The sequence below is a fragment of the Psittacula echo genome, assembly GCF_963264785.1.
Source record: "Psittacula echo genome assembly, chromosome: Z".
Taxonomy (NCBI): Eukaryota; Metazoa; Chordata; class Aves; order Psittaciformes; family Psittacidae; genus Psittacula; species Psittacula echo.
Genome location: NC_137742.1, coordinates 74,049,571 through 74,073,404, shown reverse-complemented (window position 1 = coordinate 74,073,404; position 23,834 = coordinate 74,049,571). Strand labels below are relative to the sequence as shown.

Sequence of the window (23,834 nt, the reverse complement as noted above, 5' to 3'; positions counted from 1 at the left end):
TTAGATCTCAGTATTTCTTGAGCTACCATGCAGGCACACCGCCATGTCTTTTTCTATCAGAGTCTTTTGTCTTATTACGTAATGAGGCTGGCAAAAGGGAGATATGTTGTTGCTCTGTTAAAACCATATAAAAGTGGCTGCATTGCAAGTCACAGGCAATAACCTTTAGACATTATTACTTCTGTGAGCTAAACTACCAGTTATGGAGCAATGAGCATGCAATACTTGCTTGTGACCTACAAATGGTTTGTATAGTATTATCACTCGAATTGTCAAGTTTGTATTAATTAACAATAGCAATCCGGAAGGCACATTGGGTTGTTTTTTTTAGAAACTGTTCTAGGTGAGAGGGTATGATAATTTGAATTTATTGCTTTAAGAACAACAGCAAACCCCCAAACAAACAAGCCAAAAAACCCCTCTCAGATTGTATGACTCATAGTCTGTTAGATATTTTGCAAAGTTCTCTACAAATTTTTCCGCAGAGCAACTGTTACTGGCAGAGGAGTGTTTTGCAACTTCAGCTGTGATGAGCCTGGTATTTATCAGCCGTGAAATTGGTGGACAGATATCGTGAAGAAGATAGTCAGCAGTCATGAATATGGATGTTCAGTAGCTCAAGAAATTTGAGACACTTATTTCCTGTCTTGTCTTGTTCCTGCAAGACTAGGGGCCTTTTCATTAGGCCTCTGGGGTTAAACAGCTTCTATATGTTTAATTGCAAAACATACTCTTGATCAGATTGGAAACAGGAAACACAAACCCCATGCTCTAACATTAAAGTTCAGAGCCTCTTTCCCATCCTGTGTTTTGTTCAACCCCTGGCTGAGAATGGAATGCTGGCATAATGTTTTTGGGAGCTGTAGAAGGTTTTCTCTCTCAGTAGTACCCAAAGAGCAAAGTGTAATTCAAAACACCCCCCTCCTCTTCCCATCCCTCCACTTCCCCTGCTTTTCACTGTGGAAAAAATACCAGATTGAAATTTAAAAATATTTGCTAAGGTGTGAACGGACATTATATAGCCTGGAGAAGAGAAGGCTCCAGGGAGACCTTATAGCACCATTCCTGTACTGAAGGGGTCCTACAAGGAACTTGGAGAGGGACTTTTTACAAGGACATGTAGCAATAGCACAAGGAGGAATGCCTTTAGGCTGTCAGAAGATAGATAAAGATTAGATATTAGGAAGAAATTCTTTACTATGAGGGTGGTGAGGTGCTGGCACAGGTTGCCCAGAGAAGCTGTGGCTGCCCCATCTCTGGTAGTGCTCAAGGCCAGATTAGATGGAGCTTTGAGCAGCCTGGTCTACTGGAACGTGTCCCTGCCCATGGCAGGGGGTTGGAACTGAATGAGCTTCAAGGTCCCTTCCAACCCAAACCATTCTGTGATGCTATGACAATATACCTGTGTTGGTTATCAAAATCTGGACTAAGCTTGTATTGGTTAGCTTTAAATTCTTCAGTTATCTCTGTTGACCTTCAGATAAATATTTAAAAAAACCTGTATTTTTTTGCCAGTTGAGTAAGTAAAATGTTCAGTAGATTAACCACACTCTTTTTGTTGATGACATGAAAGTAAAGGTTGAAAGACGTATCAGTGATAGTCTGGTTATCTTTGTATAAAGGTAACCGGTAAATGTTGGAAAGTAATTGATGCATGTGGTTCTTCAGCCTGAGGTCCTGCTGAAGAAAATGCAATTGTGCTTTCCTTAAAAATGAGGAAGACACTTTCAGAAAGCCTTTTACAAGCACCCAAGACTAATAAACAGTGACTTACATGAGATTACACTCAGCTCCTGTTTCTTACGGCAATTTAAGGTAAGAGAGGGTCTTAAAATACATAATCATGTATTGTTTTAATTTCCATGATACAGATCAACTGGCAGAATTCTGCTCCAGTGTGTGTACAGAAGCTCATTACTGCAGTACTTGATCGCACATTCATAAAGCAACCAACCAACCAACCCCCCCCCACCATTAAACAAAACAAACCCTCTATAGGAACCGTTTTTGAACTCCAGCAAACACTGACACTTTCACTGGGGCATGCTCAAGCTTCTAGCTGCTGTAACTTCAAGCTTAAGCTTTTTGCTTTTAGCATCATTTAATTAGTGCCAAAAGCTTTTTGCTTTTAGCATCATTTAATTAGTGCCAATTGGGGAGAACAATACTCAGCCCCATGCCTTTTTTTTTTTTTTTTTTTTTACTCCTTGTTTTCCCTTGTGTTTAGTAAAGACTTAGATTTAAATTTTCCTGCCTCATGACAGATAATTTTTTGTAGTGCATTTTAGCAGCTCAGATCAGTACTTCCCTAATTGTAGACTTGCATGACCACAAATGCCTCTAGTACACCTGCAGCCTCTGGCATGACAGTGGTAGTTCACTGGAATGTGCAGCTTCTTTACAGATTAAAGTTCCCTAGTATTGCAGTTATATCAAGTTTTTCTGTGTCATATTTGGAATCTGAATTCATGTGCAATGCATATGTCTTGAATTTGAATGTTTGTGTCTTGGCCATGCTTGGTGTGAAAGATCACTCTGAAGCGTGATGGTTACAGTCATGTTCCTCAGGCTGCTGCTTATTCCTAATGACTTGTTTTTGTTTAAGAATACCTTTTTTTGTCTTTCCCATAGGCTTTTAGCTATATTGTAGCAGCTCATGCATTAAAACTAAGAGGTTGTAAGAGTTCAAATCACATGACTGATGATTTGTACTATAATATAAATCCCAGTGAACCAGCATGAAACAAACAATCCAGAGTTCATCTGAGTGTAAAAAATTTATACATGTTTGCCATGGCTCCTCTCCAAAAAGTACCCTGACTTCTGTGCTTCTGTGAATGCACATACGTAACTCCAGTAAGTTTTTGATACCTTGTCTATATGCTCTTCAGTGCGGAATGGTAGTCTGGTGTTGCCCATGATCTTCAGTAAAGTTCTGATCTTACAGATTTCCGTCACTACAGAAGAACCACGTCTTTGATTGCTTCCAATTTTTGCAAATGCTTCAGCAGAAATTGGTTTTAACTGTTGTTTTCATGGAAATGAATGTCTCTTAGGTATTAAAACTGTGAGTTGCCTTGAAACTAACTTTTGTTGTAGCCTTTCTATCCTAGTTTCAGTTGGAGATTATTTTGTATAATTCTTTTTGACTGAAAGAGTGCTTGCATGCAACTTTTTAAAATACTTTGACAGTTGGCTTTAGAAAAAAACTTACTAGAGAATAAGCTCTTCAAAAAGCAAACTGTTCTATTAGCAACAGAGCTGATAAAGCCTACTTTCTGCCAGATTTATACACTTTATCTTTCTCCTCCTTCCCTCTGCAGTGCCTCCCCTGTCATCTACCTCTTTTGCTGGCCATGCAGCAGCACATGCCATGGCTGGTGCTGGAGCTGTGTTGTCTTCTGCCTTTTGGAGTGGTTAAGATGTGAGTCTTAATACCTACCTTTTCTACATAGCAGATATTGATTCGGGTGTCTTTCACCAGCAACTGGTTGGTTTTGGGTGGGATTGCTTTGGGACTTGAAGAAATTTGGTCTGTTTTCAAATTTGATTGAACCTAGACAGCAGATTTGAAAAGCAGCCAGCAAAGGGAATATTCAAATCAGAATAATCAGAATCTCTGTTACAAATGGTTTAGTGAATTCCTGATAAACTATTATTGGGCAGAGGAATTGTAAAAAAGCTTCCATTGCACCACAATACTTTTTCTTTCCATTAATTTTTCTGCTCTAGTTTATCTATGTGTTCACTTGAAACTTAGCTTTCTGCCCTCTTTCTTTACTCTGTGAGGCTTCCAATCTAACATGTAAGTGCACATGCTCCTGTAGAGACCATAGTGTTGGACAAGTAAACTGCAACCACAGCCTAAAGGGTGGAACATGAACATTGTTCTGGGAAATGCCATAGGGACAGAAACTTTCAGAAGCTGCTTTTTGCCTGGAGGTTGGAGTAGGTGACTTCCTGAAATCACTTCCAACTCCAGGTGTCTTGTGACCCTATGATCCTATTCCTACTCAGAGCAGCATGTTTACAGTGAGACAAAGGGTGAGCAGGTAGATCCAAATTCCAGCAATCCACCTGCTTTCATCCATCTCTATTGCTTGATCAGATTGACCAGTGCACCTTCCTTCTACTGACTTTTGTGGAGTAGGATTTTTTTTTATTTTATTTTTCCTTATTTTAAGGCCTTAGCAGGGAAATGTTCAAGGTTGACTTTTTTTTTTTTTCCCCCCAAGTAACCCAGTAGTTTTTTGTTGGAGATGCAAGGTGCTGATTTACGAAGCTCTTAGTTGTTTTGAAGGGATCTGAACAGTCTGTCAGTCTAACTCTGGAATAACTTGCAGGCTAGTATCATTAGAGATTTAATACACAGATACTACACAAAGTGAAAAGCGTAGTAGAACATAGGCTAGAATAAAAATTCTTGCTCCATCCTTTTCAGTGTTATGGCTATAGACACCATCATTTTCGGAGTTTGTGCCCTTGAAACAGGAAGTCTTGGTACATTTTAAAGTAAATGTTGAGGAGTTTCGTATATCTGGTTTGAAAACATTCTTGCCATCTTTTCTTTAAGATGTTTTATTTTTACCTATGAGAATTTCAGCCATATAGAAACCTGACTTTAAAAAAAAAGGGGGGGGAGGTTACAACTGAACCACAAATCTTTACCCTCCCAGTATCTTACATTAGTCTGTTTCAACATCTTAGGTCCTATCAAGCAGCCATATATAGTTATATTCCTGAAATTATTAATGTTATTTGTTTCTGTATAATATCATCAGTTATTGGATGGGACTTTAGCAATATAGATAAAATCACTAATGTATTATGAGAACACTGATATTATACATTCTATATAGATTGGCAAAATGTGTATTTTTATCAGAAATCAATAAAAATCAACCTGCTTTTCAGTATTTTTAAATCAAAAGAAAAAAATACCTTTCTCATTCTGGGAACCTAAAAGGTGGTGGATAGAGCCATGATATGATTATTGTTCAATTGTAAGTAGACCTTCACGTCTGAAAGAGATTAGTTTTATTCTGAAGCCTTGCAGTCAGACAAGAGTTTTGTCTAGTCCCTTAGAAGCTGTGAGAGGGGATTAACTCAAGTGTAATGTCAAGACCCTAAACCACTGGGGTAGTGGGATTTCTTGGGCTTTTCCATTTAAGTTGTTTTGTTCTCTAGAGAACTCTGTGGTGTTCTGACAAAAGCCAGTTAACATCCTTTCTATGTTGTTTATAATACTTTGTATTAAATACATTAAGAAAAAAGTACCTTGCTCTGAAGTTGGCTACTTTTGAATGTCCATGTCCAATTTTTATTTCCACAAGTGTTTTTAATTTTTTCCACTTTTCAGTAGGTTAGTTGAAAAATAACCTTTTACATAAACAGTTATAGACATGACCAGAAGTTTGATTAAAATATAACTGCATGTGGAGTATGAAAGTATCTGATACTTTTAAAATTTTGTATGAGTTTCAATTCTTCTTTTATGTTCAGTTATGTTATCTATCAAGGACAATTTTTGTGGAGACAAAATCTGATTTGCACTGGTTTAACTTTTTACCTGCATGGATTTTTTCAAGGGTTGTATGAGAAAGGTATCTATTGGAACAATAATTTTTAGACTGCGATTTTTATTTGAGGAATACTTTTCATCTTATTTTTGGGGTATATGTGAAAATGAAGATTAAAAATGTCAAATGGGTATTTTATTTGTGTAGCTGCCAGCACATTGACAGATTTTCTCCGTTATTAAAGAACTCAGTAACTATTATATTCAGAAACTCCTCTAAAACTGTATTGGCTGCCTATGTTTTATCCTGCAACTGAAAGAATATTCCATCTTGACTAATTTAGTTGAATACAAGTACAGTTTACTGGGGTAGGAATAATGTAGCCAAGACACTGGCATCAGTGAATGAGAGTGATAAGGGGCTGGAGCACCTCCCATATGAAGACAGGCTGAGAAAGTTGGGGCTGTTCAGCCTGGAGAAGAGAAGGCTGCGTGGAGACCTCATAGCAGCTTTTCAGTGTCTGAAGGGGGCTACAAGGATGCTGGGGAGGGACTATTCGTCAGGAACTGTAGCAATAGGACAAAGTGTAATAAGTTTAAGCTTAAACAGGGGAAGTTCAGGTTAGATATAAAGAAGAAATTATTTGCTACGAGTGTGGTGAGGTGCTGGCACAGGTTGCCCAGAGGAGCCGTGGCTGCCCCATCCCCGGCAATGTTCAAGGCCAGGCTGGATGGGACTTTGAGCAACCTGGTCTAGTCGAAGGTGCCCTGTCTGGGGGACATGGACAGGTGGGTTGGAACTGGATGATCTTAAGGTCCTTTCCCACCCAAACCATTCTGTGATTCTAACTGGGAGTGCTATGTAGTGGTATAGCTGATCCCTGGTTATGGTGCAAGACATGATTGAGTATGCGCAACAGAAGCATCTTTTGAAGATACTGAATGAGAAATTATGGTAGGCAGAAAAGCCCAGGAAAGTTTTTCAGAAACAAACCTGAGAGAGAAAATTTATGACCTCTTGATTGCATGTTCTGTAAAAGTGTTTCCCATTCTGTAATTCAGTAAACTATGTCTGAGGTATGATAACCATGACTTTTGTTTATCATGTAATGTATGGTCTTTTCATTTTCAGATCAAATTCAGTTACCCAGGAATATGATTGAAAACAGCATGTTTGAAGAAGAGCCTGACGTTGTTGACTTGGCAAAAGAGCCTTGTTTACATCCCCTGGAGCCTGATGAAGTGGAATATGAGCCGAGGAGCTCACGGCTGTTGGTGCGTGGCCTTGGAGAGCATGAAATGGATGATGATGAAGAGGATTATGAGTCATCAGCAAAATTGCTGGGGATGTCCTTCATGAACAGAAGCTCCAGTCTCCGGAACAATATGTCTGTCTATAGACAAAATTCAAATGCATCATGTTCACTGCCCTCTACAAAGACCATGGTGGTTTGCACAGTTATTCTTGTGATTGCAGTTGCATTAATAATGGTAATTTATCTTCTTCCGAAATGTACCTTTACCAAAGAAGGCTGCCATAAAAAAAATCATACGATCGAACTAATATACCCCTTGGCAACCAATGGGAAACTATTTCCATGGGCAAAAATTAGACTTCCTTCTGATGTTGTACCATTGCATTATGATCTTGTCTTGCAACCAAATCTAACTACTCTGAAATTTTCAGGCTCTGTAAAGATAGTGGTTAACATCATCCATGTAACTTGGAAGATTGTACTTCACAGTTCAGGACTTAATATCACCAAGGCAACTATTACTTCAGCAGGAGGGCATCAAGAAAAGCCAGCTGAATTCCTGGAATATCCATTGCATGACCAGATTGCAGTCATGGCTCCTGAGGCTCTCCTTGTAGGACAGAATTATACTGTCAACATAGCATATTCATCTAATTTATCAGATACCTATTATGGCTTTTACAAAATTTCTTACAAGGATGAGAATTTCAAGCAAAGGTATGCCCACAAATGCATCTTCACTCTTCTATCACTCTAGATTGTGCTTTAATAATAATAGAAATAACAGGGATTGCTTTTTCTATTGGATGTTTTGTACAACTGATTCCTATTGAGCAAAATCCATCTTTAATCTCCTGATTAATCAACCTGAAAAAAGTGTCTTTAATGGATGAGTTAATTAAGTCAGGGCAGCCTCTCTGTCAGTTAAATGTAGTGCAGTATAGTGGTTGTAGGTAGTTATAATGTGGCTTTTTGTTTGTTTAGTTTCTCCCTGGAAATTCTTCCCAAATCTCCCCAGTCCCTGAGTCTCAAGGGACTGAGGGAACAAAGTCTCATCATTGTAGGAGAAGATCAGGTGTGAGACTATTTGAGGAATCTGAATATACACACAACCATGGGACCCAAAGTGATGCATCCTACAGTCCTAAGGGAACTGGTAGATGTAGTTGCCAAGCAGCTCTGAATTGTCATGTCAGTCATGAAGTCCTCAGTGACCAGGGAAAAGAGAAGCACCACACCCACTTTTAAAAAGGGTGAATCAGTGGTTTTTACCAGTAAGGTTAATGAAATTGCCACCCACCATCTCCCACTTTGAATGGGTCTTAACACTGGTCATGTACTTCAAGAGTGTTCATGCTTTTGGCACACACTTGTCCATGCACATTTGCTAGAAACAAAGTGGTGCAATAAATGAAAGATAGAGAAAGCAGTATGGGTCAGTCCAGGACCATCTGACAGAAAGCTACTCCCATAACAAACTTACGAGTTTTGAGGGGAAATGACTGTTCTATCATAAATAAACTGATACTATTCTTTTAATAATTTTTAATTTGCTTTTCTCTACTCTTCTTGTTAGGTGGTTTGCAGCAACTCAGTTTGAACCTGTGGCAGCAAGGTCTGCTTTTCCATGCTTTGATGAACCAGCATTTAAAGCTACTTTTTTAGTCAAGATCAGGAGAGATGAGAAACTTTCCACTCTGTCAAATATGCCAAAGGTACCTGCTTTTGTAGACAAATTTTAGTACAGCAGCTGCCTAGGTAATCTGTTTAAGTGCTTTGCATTGTGTTTTGTTGCATTAATGCTCAGAATATTGACTTGAGCAGATAAGCTATAAAGTCTGTGACTTTTTAATAAAACAACTATCTCTTCCTCCAAGATTTGAACTAAGTAACTTTGTCGAGAAAACTGCTCAATGTCCTGCACAATGCAGGATGTTGTTGTATGGCTGTTATTGTAGGGTGTTGAATGGCTATGACAGGGATTCCTGTTATATTTAAATGAATCATTATTTTGCAGGAATTTTGTTGTTGGCTACAATAGTCTCAATAGACCTCAAGATTCACTTTTGAGTTTTCTCTGTTTGCTGATGCTGCACATGTGCAGAATACTGAAATATCTTTACCAATACTTTGTGTAACTAGCAACAGTCTCTGTGAAAGGTATGCCTGACCTTGAAGGATGTGCATTTGAGCCTAAAATGAGGGGAAGTAAGGTGTGAATACAGAGCCAACCCCAGAATATGGATGAGGGATCTGAAATTTCTTCAGCTAGATCTTTTCATGCAAAATCTTGTAAGAGCATATCTGAATTTTATGGTGATGCTTTATGATGTTAAACCTTTTGACAAACATTTATGGAAGCCTGATTTATTTAGACAGACCAGCAAGGCTAATTTCTTACCTAGTCTGTGTCTGAACTAGGTTATCTTTCATCAAAACATTATTACCATTTACCACTGAACGGAAACTCATTGGAGGGTGTTTCGTGTGGTTGATAGTTGCTAGTGCTTTGGTAGCAGTTACCTGCCTACTGTCACTTAGTATGTCTGCTCATGTCCATTGTGGTACTAGACTTCTGCAGCAGAATAAACGATAAAGTAAGATATCTCATGGTAGCAAGCACGTGTGTCTACTTCTTTTTTTTTTTTTCCTACCATATGTGGTTGTGCAGCACTTCCAAGGTGCCTTCCTCAGTAAGTGCTTTGTTGAATCATTTAACCTAGACCCTCCATCACTTTCCTTACTTTCTGCTATGAATTCATTCAGATTTCATGTCTTTTGTGAGAGGTGTTAATTCAACTTTGCATGTACAGAAAGAAGTCACTTGGGAAAATGCTGTGCCTGTGTTTGTGGTGTTGGGCAAGACTGTGACATTTCAGATTGTGTCTTTCTGCAAACTATGCAAGTGAGTCATGATGTAGTGAACACTGAGATATGAGCGGACTTTTCAGCCTTCCTGAGAGAGTCTGCAGAGAAGCTGAAGCTCTGTGTTGCCAAGAATTGTAACTTGAGTCCAGCCAACATGCCTGAAAGGGCAACTCTGCATTTTTTGTTTAGTGAGTTTTTATTTGTTGCCAGAGAATCTTCCTCTAATTAGACTGGAAATAGCTCTCGCACTTCAAGAAATGTGAATTAAATCTGAAAAAAACAGGCTGTTACAACACCTGCATGTCTGATAAAGATCTGAGAAAGCTTCTGGATGTGGAACAAAGATAGTATTAGAAAAAGACATTAAAAACAATGAACTTGTGTGTTTAGTGCTGGGGATCAAATGTGAGTTCTTGTGTCAAAAGAGCAGGTCAGGTTTAGTTAGAATTTATCAAGAAGATATAGAAACATGTAGAGAAAATGAATTGATGATTTTGCTAATGGGCAGCATCTCCAAGATAATTACTTATTTGTGCTTATACTGCAAACAATATTATTTTCATTTTGTCCTCCAAATTTATGCCCTGATAATTTGATACCATATAATTCCACTTTTGTTGTACAAGGTCCAAGCATGCAGTTTCTAAATGGGTTCAAAAGTAGTTCCTTTGTTTTTGTAAGTTGTCCAGATAACTTGCACATGTGAATTACAATAGAAACTTTTTTTTTTAACTGTATAAATGAAGAAATTAGACAAGAGTTTCTGTGAAATAGTAAGCTACATCAACACAACACTTTTTCTTGTGACTATGACAGTTCGTTTAAATGGTACCCATTTTTATATATAAATCTTCTTTTAAGTGGCATGGTTTTATGATTTATTTCTTTGGAGTTTTTTGATCTCACAAGAGCTTTAGCACATGCTGGATTCTTACATTTTAGATTTAGCGTGGATTAGGTATTCTCTTACATACTATGGGCTCCCTATGCAATTATGTACAGGTTAATGAGTTGATTCTTGTGTGAATAAAGAAAGAAATTGTGTTTTATAAGAGTATGTTGTGTTGATGAGATCATTACTGGGGTAGGTTTTTTTCTGAAAATAAACACTTAAATAAACTCCTGTTAGGAAAAAAAAAAAGTAGTACAGATACTTCTGTAATAACTGCAGTTCTTGGTAATAAGTTGTGCTGAATGGAGAGACTTTTTAATTTAGCCATGAGATGGTTAAATGTGAACTTCATTTTCTATAAATATCTACATGAGCAAGAGATCTTCAAGGCAGGCCTTCTCAACTAGCATGCACATTACTAGGATATCAATATATAGTGGCTGACACACATTAAGGCTAGAAATAAACTGTGTATGTTTGGGGCTTGTGGTGTTTTCTGTTGTGGTTTTGTTAGTGATTTTTTGTTTCTTTGTTGTATTTTTTTTTTTTCAATGAGGAAAACTGATTTTTGAACCAGTTTATCTGCAGCCACAGAATATTTTCTTAAATGGGGTATCACCTGTTTATGAAGATTAAGCTGTAGTAAATGCAGAAATGTTGAGTTGCTGAAGGAATACAGTGATGGTATTCTGTTATATGCACTGGTCAGGCTAGATAATTGTACTGTCATGTCTTCAGGCTTAAAAATCTATTCTCCTTTAAGGTTGATAGCTAAATTTTCTGTGGCAGTTAAATGTTAAATCATTGTTTGGTTTGAAATGACCATGTCTAAAACTAAGTTTATTTTTGTTTTTTAAATATTTGTGGTTTCTGGAAGCAAGTTTATTTATGAAGTTTAGGAAGCCATATGAACTCCCATCTCTCTCTCCAGACCTTTACTATTCTGCGCTACATTGGTTTTAAACATTTCGCTTTATTCTTTATGTAATTTTTGCTTGTGAAGGACTATACAGAAAAGTAAGGCATATAGTGTGACATTTCCAGGGCTAATATTAAAGAAAAACTTCTGCACTAAATGTAAGTTAAGATACACCATGGTATCTTACTTCAGAAGACTGAGCACATAGTTACATTTGGCAGTGTGTTTTTAAGCTGGGCAAGTTTTTGCTTTAAATTAACAGAAACCTTAGGTTTTCTTCACTTTTTAAAATGCAGTCTCTTTTCTTTTATAAAGGTGTGTGTGAGTGTCTTTTTGTTCTGCTGTTTTAAAATAGTGAGTATGTCTGGTTACCTAGTTTTGAAGAGGCTTCTGGGAAAAGACAAATGTTTAACTCATGCAATACCACTATTTTTAATAGGCCATGCTAAACTGTCTCCGATATAGCCTAAAGCACTCTTGGATTAATGCTAATCTTTACGTAGATTTTGGATTATACAGGGAGTTGAAGTGTGAACTAAATTATATATATCTTTTTAATTTATTTATTTAACATTGTTTCCTTGCATGTCTTAGTGTTCTTTTGTCTGTATTAATAAGTTTTCCTTTTCACTTGCAGAAAGCCACTACTCTTGTGACAAATGGAATTGTTCAAGATGAGTTTTTTGTGAGTTTGAAGATGAGCACCTACCTAGTAGCCTTTGTTGTTGCAGACTTGAAAAACATCAGTAGAGAAACTAATGAGAGTCTGGTATGTTTGTTGCATTTTAAGTTCTCCCTCACCCCTCTCAAGTCAACCAGCCAATCAAAACAAAACATAAAAAATCTGTAACCCACAAGCAAGCTTTGTCTGTTTTGGATTTATTTTCTTGCTTTTATTATATTCATAATAGTATGGGGGGAAAAAGCCATATGCTATAGATTAGGCTGACTTCAGTGCTTATACCAAATTGAGAAGATTGTTCCAGGAAGGGACTCAGCATCAGGTCTTGTTAACAGTGGAAATTTACAAAATCTAAAGTTCTTAAAAGCTGTCAGAGCTGAAAGTTTTAAACTTTTAGTTTTAATGCTTCATCTGGGAGGGAGTAATATAATGAAAACCAGGAGTTGTTCAGGTGATATACAGAAATATTACAGTTACCAGGGAAGCATACATACTATTTTCAAGCTGCAAATATGTTCCATGCCTGCAAAGATAATCTACTAAAAAAGCCTAAAACAAGCCCATGCTCTGCAGTAAAGCAAACAAACTTAAGTTTATATCTGCATTTAGTCACCTGAATACAATTATTTCACTGTGAGATTTTTTTTTTTTGAAGGTTGAAAAAATCAAAACAGTTGGTCCTCTTTGATCTTTGTTCTTCATGGGGATATAGCCTGCATGGTCAGTGAGCAGTTCATATGATGTGTGCAATTACAGTAACTAACGAAAAAGCATTTTAATATTAGGAAGTGCTCCTTTATCTCGTTTTAGGAGGTCCAGCAGTTTCATGTGAGCAATGACTGTCCAACAGGAACTGGCCCTTCCTCATGAAAAGTCAGAAGTGCCAGTACCTGCCTTAGAGGGGTCCAGAGGGAATAAATGCTGCTAGTAACACTGAGAAGGAGAAGCAGCCCTCTGTTTAATCCAGTATACACAATACTGGTCAATAAGCTTTGAATCTGACTTGGACAAGTATTTCTAATTATAGCTGAATAGGGCAGACTGTTTGGTCAGGTTAGACTGAACTTTACAGGTCAGTAAAGTTAGACCACTACTTTTTTTTTTCCCCCTCTAATCCCCACCTTGTGGCTACCATTCAGGTGTGTATTTGAACTGTAGTCTGGTAAAACCATGTAGCCAGTTCTTTACCAGGCATAAAACTGATGAGTATACTGAATGTTTCATGTTTGCAGAGCTGGAAACAACTACCTATGGAGGTGTGCTTTGCTTTGTTCATAAAACTGAGAGTAATTTGCATGGATTGTCAGTGCGTCTGAGGTGTTTTATGGCAGAGGCATGTAGGACAAGAGAAGAGGACTGTATGATGTGTTCTAACTAAGGAAAAAGGTTCTTAACTGTGCTTCTCCATTTTGACCACCAAGCAAGATTTGGCCAAGCTAGGGAAGTCCAGCAGACATTTAGAAGGCACCAAACACAAGGGTTTTAGCAGTATCTAAGAGTACTTGACAGCTTAAAGGAAGAAAGCCTAAGAATGGTTATACCAAGTAAGGCCAAAGTCTAGCTAGTGGGTTGTTGTGTTGCCAACAGCATCTAGTAGGTCAAGGAAAATTGTAAGAAAGAAGCATATAATGACATTTTCTCAGAATGCTTCCAACTCTTTGTGGCTGGGAGATTCAAAGATTTCAGCTAACCAATTCACACAGAGTAAGCTTATTGTCTTAAATGTTATAAAATAGCTTAGAGTTGAAGTCTAAGAACTCAGAAGATCCTTTGGTTTTGATCTTAAAATTTGCAGCTAAGAATACATTTCCAGGAGCACTAGATTTTGTCCTTACTGGTTCAAACTTAAAAACTAAAAGATCACCCTATCTATCTATTTGAAATGTCATTTGTTTACTGATTTGTAGTATGGTAAGAGGAAGGTATTTTTTAAGAGAATAGGAAAATTAGTCTCAACATATTTTTTGCTTGTGTATGAAAGGGCATACTAAACCTGGATCAGCCTGTAACCTAATCGAAGTTATGTTATTGATATAGCCACTTCAGTGTGACTAGAGGGAGGCTGTAACCTCTCAATTTTTATGAATGCTTCTTACATCAGGTCTAATGTGGCTCTACTTTAGGTAGGAAAATGGATTAACTTCTGCCAGTTATTGTTTCTTGGGAGAATTTCTTGCAGATGATACTAGTGTTACCATACTGATAGACTAAACTTACAGACTAATTGAGGCATGCAGGCGATGTCACTTAACTCATGAGGGAGTGAAAAAGGAACTGGATCAACTTTTGTTTATGTAGATCCTTATGTAGATCCTTAATGAATATTTTCCTTAAGGGTGTCAGCATTGAATTTTCTCGCATACCCATTGGTCACCTGGATAGTCTGTCTGTATTTTAACTGGCTTTAGCAAAAAAAAATTAACTCTTCACTGACAGCTTCATAACTAGTATTTGTAACTGACTTATGTACTCCCCAAACTGTCTGTCCTGGGTTCAGTAGTAGCAGTCATTTTTCTCCTTCTTAGTAGCTGGTGCAGTGCTGTGTTTTTGACTTTCAGCCTGGGAACAACACTGATAACAACGATGTTTTTAGTTGTTGCTCAGTCATGTTTACTCTGACCAAGGATTTTCTGAGTCTCATGCTCTGCCAGGGAGGAGGGGAAGCTGGGAGGAAGCAGAGACAGGACACCTGACCCAAACTAACCAAAGGGGTATTCCATACCACAGCATGTCATGCCCAGTATAGAAACTGGGGGCAGTAACCCAGAAGAGCTAGATCACTGCTCAGGTCAGACTGGGTATTGGTCGGCAGGTGGTGAGCGCTTGTATTCTCTTCCCTTGTTATTTCTCTTATCATTATTATTATTGGTGGCAGCAGTAGTGGTTTGTGTTATACCTTAGTTACTGGACTGTTCTTATCTCAACCCGTGGGAGTTACATTCTTTTGATTCTCCTCCCCATCCCTCCGGGAGCGGTGGGAGGAAGAAGACAAGAGAGTGAGCGAGTGGCTGCGTGGTTCTGAGTTTCTGGCTGGGCTTAAACCATGACACTGTCCTGTCTGTTTCAGGAACTTCTGCAAGCTTCTCTTTTACTTCTAAAGCTTTTGTAGCTATATGTTTCAAAATCTTTTTTTCTGTTTGGACTAGGTATCTGTCTATGCCATACCACAGCATCTAAACCAAGTTGAGTATGCCCTAAACACATCAGTGAAACTTCTGGAATTTTATCAAAACTACTTTTTAATAAACTACCCTCTTGAAAAATTAGGTAAGTCCTTGTCATGTGAAAATTGCAAAATAAGGTTTCCCCTAAGTAAAAAAAAAAAAAAAAAAGGTGTGTAAGTACGACCGTTAAGTCATTCCCAAGCTGGATTTTTTTTATAAGCTTTTGACACTGGATTGCTTATAATTATACATAACATCAAGGCAGTCCATGTAAATTTAATGTGATATGCCTTGGAAGGGAGGTACAGAATTCTCAGTCTGTGAATCATGTTCACCAGTGCAAAATCTGCACCCTGACTTCTCTGCACATATTAGTTTGACTGGGAAGATAATAAAATGTAGTCCTCTAAACCACTGCTTTCAGTAGGGCAGCCTCATTTCCTCATTAGTTGTTAATGCAAGGTTTAAAGGCAGTGTAGTGCTTTAAGTTGTTTGTTTAAGAGTAGTGCTAGTGAAACATAGCTGTAAGTCTTTGGGGTTTCTGTGCTGCTTGAGATGTGAGCACATGTCCACACCACAGAATTTTAATAATGAGGTTTTCAGGGATTATTGAATAGAACAGGTAGATTTGAAATACATAATCGCTCTAACTAGCAATTTTCAAATGCTTTTCTCAAATCTTTTCCAGATTTGGTAGCAATTCCTGATTTTCAGTCTGGTGCAATGGAAAACTGGGGCTTGATCACCTTCCGAGAATCAGCACTCTTGTTTGACAGTCATACTTCTTCAGCAAGGGATAAAAAGTCAATAACTGCAGTGATAGCACATGAGGTTGCCCATCAGGTACTAGACTGGGGAGGTCATTGTTTAAATGTGGTGGGTTCATTTTTTTTTTTTTTAGTGTAATTTTGTCTTTAAACTCACCCCTGTCCTCACTGTGACGGTGTTGTACATTGTGTCTGCTGGAAATACCTGTGGGTGTATTTTTTCCAGTACTGCAGGTGGGATGCAACTCTGCCTGAAGTACTTAGGGAGTTGTTCATGCAAAATTATGACTGTGTTTTTGGCTGAACTTGATTTTGCTGCAATACAAAGCTAAGGATGGATGAGGTGTTACTGTACTAATCTGATTTTATTTATGAAAAAAGAATAATATTTTTGGTCTTTTGTAGTGGTTTGGCAATCTGGTAACTATGGAATGGTGGAATGATCTCTGGCTGAATGAGGGATTTGCCACTTTCATGGAGTACTTTGCCATGGAAGAGATTTTTCCAGAATTATGTTCAGTAAGTACTCTCTGTAACTACATTTACCGTACCTTCAGTGTGATCTGTGTTTTAATGCTGCCTGTAAAGGACTGATACTTACGAACCTATACTGAAATTCCCTTTGGGCACTGTTGAGGTTATACTTTATTTCCTCTGCTTTGGCAATTTCATTATATTGGAAGTGGTTTGGGAGGTGGGCTTTGGGTATGATGTTTTTGTGTTTGTGTTTTTTGTTTTGTTTTGGTAGTAGTCTATATGTAGCTTTTGTGTTTTGTGTAGGTTAAAGTGTTGCGTGCAGGACAGCAGGTATTAAAACATGTAGGTGTCTATATATCAAATTATAACTTTTCTTTACACAGAAAGTCCAGGCATATAATCGATCACATATTTTTTCTAGTAAACTACTAGGAAAGTAGTACCCTTCTTTTCCTAGTAGACGTAAGAAACGACAGAGCTTCAGGTTACTAAGTATTACTATGATAATTTCTGTCTTTCCATCATTGCGGTACTTGCTTCTGTCTGAATCAGTTTGGGATTCACAAATCAGGGGATCTCGTATAAAAGTATCATATGGTCCCACCTAATGAATTCTGAAAGCATTGAGTTACACAAATAATACAAAGTACTGCTCCCACTGGCACGTGTGTTTGCACATGTGGCTGAAGGAAAGTACTCAGGTACTAAGTGACCTAGCTTTTCAAACCCTGGAAAACCTGAAGGATTCAAGTTTGATCTTTTGGTCTCTAAGGAAGGGATACCAGCTACTGCTGTAAAGCATCTCTGTCACTGAATGAAGACAGAGAAACCAAGATTAGTGAAAGTAAAGAGAGGGAGCAGTGGGGAGACTAATTTTGCATCCTAGGTAAGGGTATCTCCTAGGAGAGGAAGGCTCTGGAACCAGCTCCGAGGAGTGTTTGTGATTTGCAGTTTTAATGATGGGATTAAAAACCTGACATGTACCATGTCCTGCTTGCTGGATTGTTTTCTTCACAGCATTCTGACCGAGTGTGACTTTTAGTTCTTAATTCATGTTTGTTGCTGCATAAAGAAAGTTGGGCTGCTAATTTGGTTTGGTAGAATTCTTTTTTGGAACTGAGTGTTTAAAAAATTTTTCAGTTTGGCCTAGCTTGGTTGTTGAGTTTGATGCTCACTGAAAGTATGCTTGTGGGGTGCTTCTTGGGTGCATATGTGGTGACGGGAGGAGAGAAAACTAGACTAATGTTTTAACAAGAACACATCTAACACTTGCATACTTTGTTTTGAAAGATGCCTGACAAAGTGCCTTCACTAACATCTGATTTTGTTAGTTGGTAATGCCAAAGATGTGTTTTGGTGAAAATAACAAAAACCCCAAATCACTCAGAATTTCTGCATTCAAGAAGAATGGCTTTAATATTTTAAACTTTAAAGTGTATCTTTATTGTATCATACAGAACTCTCTACTGGGTAGAGGTAACTATAGAGAATTGTTTGCTCAAGTCTCAGTGAAATTAAATGGACAAATACCAGTGCAGTCAGCTTCTTTTGAGTGTTTGGAGTTGCTATGTTCTGTTAACAATGTATTCAATTGAAATATCTTAATTCTAGTAGAAAAGAAGGAAGAGACTTTGTTACTAGGATCACTAGAACAGATGTTGTTTACATTCTCACAAATAACACCATAGTGAGAAACTTCACCAGACTTCATGCTTCAATATTAAAGCGTACCAAAGAAGTTATGATTTTGTATTCCCTGTTTCCTGTAAATGAATTGAAAACATCGGTGAGCCAAATCTGAAATTGGACACATGCTTACTTAGTAGGTAAATTTATTTTCACTAATGCCAATGATGCATTTACCTGAAACAGGGGTTTAAGGGTTTGGATAATGATGCAAACTCAAGAGTGAGATTCCACTGCTGAAATGATTTTATAAATTATTTTATAAATAGATTTATAACGTTTTTTATTTTAAATAGATTTTAAATGATTTGATAATTATTTTATAAATAGATTTTATAAATGCTACCCTGACAAATTTTTTGCTACCTCCATTGTTAGGAAGGTGAGCAATGGCTTGCTAAGCCAGCGGGAGAGCAATGCAGAGACAACTTTTACTTTTCTGCTCTATGTTCAAGCTTCTCAGACACTTACAATTTTTCCTTTTTAGGATGAAGATTTCCTTAATTTGATCTTCAAGGCTATGATGAAGGATTCCTTGAATTCTTCACATCCAGTCTCCTCTGCTGTTCAGTCTTCAGAGCAAATTGAAGAAATGTTTGATGGACTTTCTTACATCAAGGTAACTTTAAAAATAGTTTGAAATATTTGGGAAATGATATATTCGGTATTGAAAACATGATTAAGTAGGCATATACTGACAACTGTTTGGGGGTAATTTACACTTAGCACAAACAATGCAGGATCTCTCAGTAGTGTTTCTGAGCATCTACATAGATTTTTAATTAGGAAAAGATTATGTGTGTGTGGTTTTGTTCTTACTTAATATCCTTTTGCTTGATGCATGCTTCAGCAGAAAGTAGAATACTCATGAAGATGTGAGAGGGTTACCCAGCAATTGAAACAAAATATCCAGTTAGATATATTTTCTATTTTGATGGCAAACTGTAAGAAGTGCTTATGAAAAAAGTAAAACCAAGGCTCTTACTAAAGCAATTGCTCCTTTTTATACTCTCCCTGCTTTTAAAAATCAGTATTTTTGAGACTTTCTGAGCTGTAGGCTTGCATCTGAAGTGCAAAATTATTTCACTGCACATCCTGGTTGTCTGCAACTTGATTATTTCTAATGTCTAGTGAGGGTTGTGAGCTCCACAGTGCCTCACCTGAAAATGCATGACAGAGCAAATATCTGTATTTGCCCAATTTTTACTCACATTGTCTCAGGTTTTACATACTGTGTCACATAATTTTGGTAGTATTAGAGAAAAGCCTTTTATATTGTTTCGATTAGCTTTTTTCCCCCCAGCTGTTTATGCTTGCAATTTCATCTAATAAGAAACTATGGGGGCAGCTAGTACTTACTAGAAAATCAAATATTACATCTACCTCAGTGCAGTGCTGTTTCCACAGCTGTCTTGGTTTGTCTTCTCCAATTTCTTTTTGCAAGTCTTAACTGGTCAACATGATTTGACTGGCATTCTTGAGTAGTCTGAGCCTCAGTTGAGAAACCTGGTCTACTCAGGGCTGACGGGTCCACCTGTCTGTCTTTGGTCACTAGCAAAATGCACTTGTCCTTCTACAGTCATCTGTAGATCTACTAAGTAATTTCCTCTTTTCCCTGTATTTTTAGCTTTTTGATATAACTGCAAATCATATGACTGTTAAATACTATCTCACAAGTGCAGTTCTGTACCATACTGAAGAGTATTTCTAATGAAATATGGCAGCCAGCAAAGACCAGTAAGAAGGCAGTATTTTTGAGATGATATTACAGAATCACAGAATCCCGAGGGTTGGAAGGGACCTCAAAAGATCATCTAGTCCAACCCCCCTGCAAGAGCAGGGTAACCTAGAGTACATCACACAGGAACTTGTCCAGCCGGGCCCTAACTAGAAAAATTTTCAAGCGGTATCAGCATTTTTTGTAAGTGTGTTTGGACTTTATGAAATACTAAAAAAATATTTTTACAAGGCATCTGAGTGTTAATGTAATTATTCAAATGATATCATATGGGATAAAATCTGCCAGCTACTGAGTTATTCTTGTACTGTGAAAAAGCATATGCTTCAACAAATTCTATACCTTTAATTTACCAATTCTTTTCCTTTTCTTTCTTTTTTTTTTCTTTTTTTTTTTTTTCCTCTCCTTGAAGGGCGCTTCACTTCTTTTGATGCTGAAGCACTATCTCACTAAGGATGTTTTCCAAGCTGGAATTGAGGTATACTTGCATAATCACAAGTATGGATGTGCCCAGAGTGATGACTTGTGGGACAGCATGAATGAGGTATCCATCTTTGATATGCTGTTCTTGTTTGTTGTAAATTTGATTTATTTCTTTGTTTGTGAAAGAAATAAGATAATAGATTGTAGGTAAATATTCTGAAGTTCTTGCTCATCATAGTCAAAAGTTCTCTCATACAGATATGGATATTCCTGTAGCTTCTAGGACCCCATTGAGTGTCAGCCCCAAAAAAAGCACTGGAAGTGGGAATGCACTACCATGCGTATCCACATGTGTGTATACATCACTGTGTACGTATCCTTTCTCAAGTTGCATTGTCAGTGTATTAAGACCAGAATAAAAATATCTCAAAAGCAGGACAAAACTTTACTTTCCAATAATCCAGCCTCTGTAGGGCTCTTGGGATACACTCTACTAGTCTAACTTCATTTCAGTGATAGGTTCTGTTTCAAGAAGCAGAGCTGGGATTGTAGGAAAACAGACTGTGGGGGCAATTTAGTTCAGCAGCTCTCAAATGGTAAGGCAGACATTAAAGTGGGTGTGAGGGCACAAGAAAGCAATGGCACAGGCAGGAGAGAGCAAGGGCGAGAGTTTGCAAGCCTCTGGGAGCCAGAGAGAGTAGGGGCAAGAGGATGCATGTGGAGGAGGAGGGAGAGACAGCAGAAGGAAGAAGGGGAGTAAGAGAGGTGGAGTGGGAGAAGTGCAATGGAGAGAGCACTGGAGTGAGGGATGAAAGGGAAAAGGCGTCTCAGTGAGAGTGTGAGAGAGAGACTGATCCCAACAAGAAAGAACTGATGAGTATCACCAAGGGAATGTCAAGGTAGTTGTGTAAGAGAAGGAAACAGATTTCCCTGAGAAGGAAACAGATTTCCCTGTGAATGTGTGTACTGCATGGTGTGTATTAAAGTCTCAGAAATACATGTGAGGTTTCTCTGCAGAAGCTGAGTCCTAAGCAGAATACTAACTTAATGTTTAGTTTTGGTTTTTCACATCTACCTTGTGATATTTGAAATTCTGCAGAATGGGAACCTCTATTACTTATTGTCATATGTCACAAGTGGCTGTGTGTGTTCAGTCATACACAGTCACTAGTTTGTCAGCTAGTGAGGGATTATCAGTGATATCAGACTATGACACTCTTATGACAGAGAAGTCTTCTAGTTTGTATAGTGATATTTTTTTAAACAGACTTTTCTCAACTTCTGCAAAATGGAGCCTTCTGACCATACAACTTCAGTCATGTATACATAGAAAACATACCTCAGGGAGAGGGCAGTATCCATACAGAGTGGCTGAAGAGATCACACACATGCCTTACATTAATTAAATGTGAGGGCTTAACTGCTACTGGCTGCAGTGTTTAGCTGTTACTAGAGCATGAGAAAAGTGTCATTCTCAAAACTTTAGGTTACTTGCTTAGTCTGTCTCCCTGGCTCAGAAATAAGGGGTTTTTTTATCATAACTCTACTCTTTGCCCATGAGCCAAGGTCAGCTTTTCTGCAAATTCAGCAAACCTCTTTCTCCAGTCCTTTGGAACCTCAGTTGTCTTTTAAGAGTCAAAAGTAATAACTACTAACTGGGATTGCTTCACCCACCTGTAATAGTATTGTTAAGTGAATTGCATCCAACCAATTTAGTAATATCTAACATCAGAACTCAGTGGATATTTCTTGTTTTAATGACAAACAACCATTTGTATTTAGTGCAAACTTAATAGTTGCCAAATTCCTGCTGATACCAAGTATTCAACAGCATTACCTGCCAGAAGTTGCCCTTCTGTGTGGAGGAGCCCACTAACTGGTCCTTTAGATGTTTTCTGATGCTCCTTACAATGTTCACCTTTTCTCCTATGTCCATTTCTGGCTGCACCTCATTTTGTGCCTGAGCCTTTGGTTTGCTTTGTGGAGGTTTTTTGCACGTAAGTGGTAATGCTGTTGATTTTGTATTTTCACATAGCCTGCACTTTTGTACACTTTCATATTCCCTTTTTGGATTAGAATTATTTCAGTAGAGCAAGCTTCAATTTTACTCATGTCTCTATACAGATTAAACATAAATTTTTCTGCCAGTCTTTAGGTGGCTCACAGTGTTACAGATAAACAGGCAAGTTGACAAAATGCAAATGTTAAACTTCATTAGTTTCTTGACCTCTTAACATTCCTTCTGGGTTTGATTTTTTTTTTGTGGGTTTTTGTTTGTTTGTTTGTTTGTTTTTGGAGGGCTGGCATTGATCTTATAGATTTCCTGGTGTTTTTGAAGTGTAACAGGAAGGAAAGAAAATATAGTGGCAAAAGGAAGTGATAGTATGCATCAGGGCTTCTTGGCGAATTTATTGAAGGATTGCATACCATTGTAAGTATCACAATGATAGCTTGTGGTAGCAAGATGGAGGAAAAGGCCAGGCTGGATGTGTTTCTGGGTAACCTGATCTAGTTGAAGATGTCCCTGCTTATTGCAGGGTGGGTTGACCTCTGAAGGTCCCTTCCAACCCAAACTATTCTATGAAAAGGATTTAGCAAACAGTGGTTTTCTGGGAATAGGTAAAAAGTAAAAAAACTATGTAGGCTGTAAATTCTATAAACTTTAAACTTCTGATAAAGAATTGTTTCCCTTGAATTGAAACAGCTATGTAAAGTTTATGGTCATTCTCTACATAAATAATGTAGTATTTTCCCAAGAGGTTAAACTGTACATGTTGCTGTTGGCTTGAACAGAGAACAGTTGACAATAAGATGCTGCTGAGGTAAACTAGAGAAAGACACAGTATAGGTTGGTAAAAGTTAAATGTGAATTGAATAATGACATTAATTTTCTTATGTTCCTGATAGATCAACCTAAAACATATTTTTGTAAGTTAGAGGACATACTGCTTTTCAGGTTGCATGATCATCTCGGCTAATAAAGAACCAATGATATGTAGACGTTATAAAGTACTTGTCCTTCAGTAGGGATGTTTTAGTACAAACAGTTCCTGACAGATTAGAAGAGGTTGAAGGTTAAGCCATGAAAAGGCTGGTCAGTGGGAGGAAAGAAAAAAATGGAGATAAAGGGTATGTTGTTTTTGTTATATGAACTACTTTGCTTTAATTCAATTTGTAATGTTCATTTCAGAATTAAAAGAAGATTTTTAATCCAAAACACCCATATAATATCAGAATACCAATATGGAAACAGAAAAGGGTAGGAGGGAACTTGGGAGCTTACCATAACTTCCTTTCCTGTAACATTTTCTTCTTCACTCTCATGACACACTGGTTCAGCATACCTAATGTTTCCAATTTGTCTTTCCACTGCTTAGCTAGGATTCCCTCAACTTAAGAAAATAAAACCCAGCTTCTCCCCTAAATCATTGCTTACAAAAGTTG

General features: G+C 37.7%; 1 protein-coding gene across 2 annotated transcripts in view; it reads left to right on the top strand.

The window, feature by feature from the left end:
- Positions 1 to 23,834, top strand: part of LNPEP (leucyl and cystinyl aminopeptidase) — a 42,565-nt gene that overhangs the window by 6,276 nt on the left and 12,455 nt on the right. The window contains exons 2-10 of one of the 2 annotated variants that reach the window (XM_080638719.1): positions 3,324 to 3,424; positions 6,651 to 7,491; positions 8,351 to 8,489; positions 12,091 to 12,222; positions 15,282 to 15,402; positions 15,988 to 16,142; positions 16,472 to 16,585; positions 18,717 to 18,848; positions 20,380 to 20,511. In XM_080638719.1, coding sequence (XP_080494845.1) covers positions 6,674 to 7,491; positions 8,351 to 8,489; positions 12,091 to 12,222; positions 15,282 to 15,402; positions 15,988 to 16,142; positions 16,472 to 16,585; positions 18,717 to 18,848; positions 20,380 to 20,511 — 1,743 coding nt within the window. In that variant the 5' untranslated portion in view covers positions 3,324 to 3,424; positions 6,651 to 6,673. The remainder of the gene's footprint in view (positions 1 to 3,323; positions 3,425 to 6,650; positions 7,492 to 8,350; positions 8,490 to 12,090; positions 12,223 to 15,281; positions 15,403 to 15,987; positions 16,143 to 16,471; positions 16,586 to 18,716; positions 18,849 to 20,379; positions 20,512 to 23,834) is intronic. The other variant, XM_080638718.1, reaches the window with a different exon arrangement.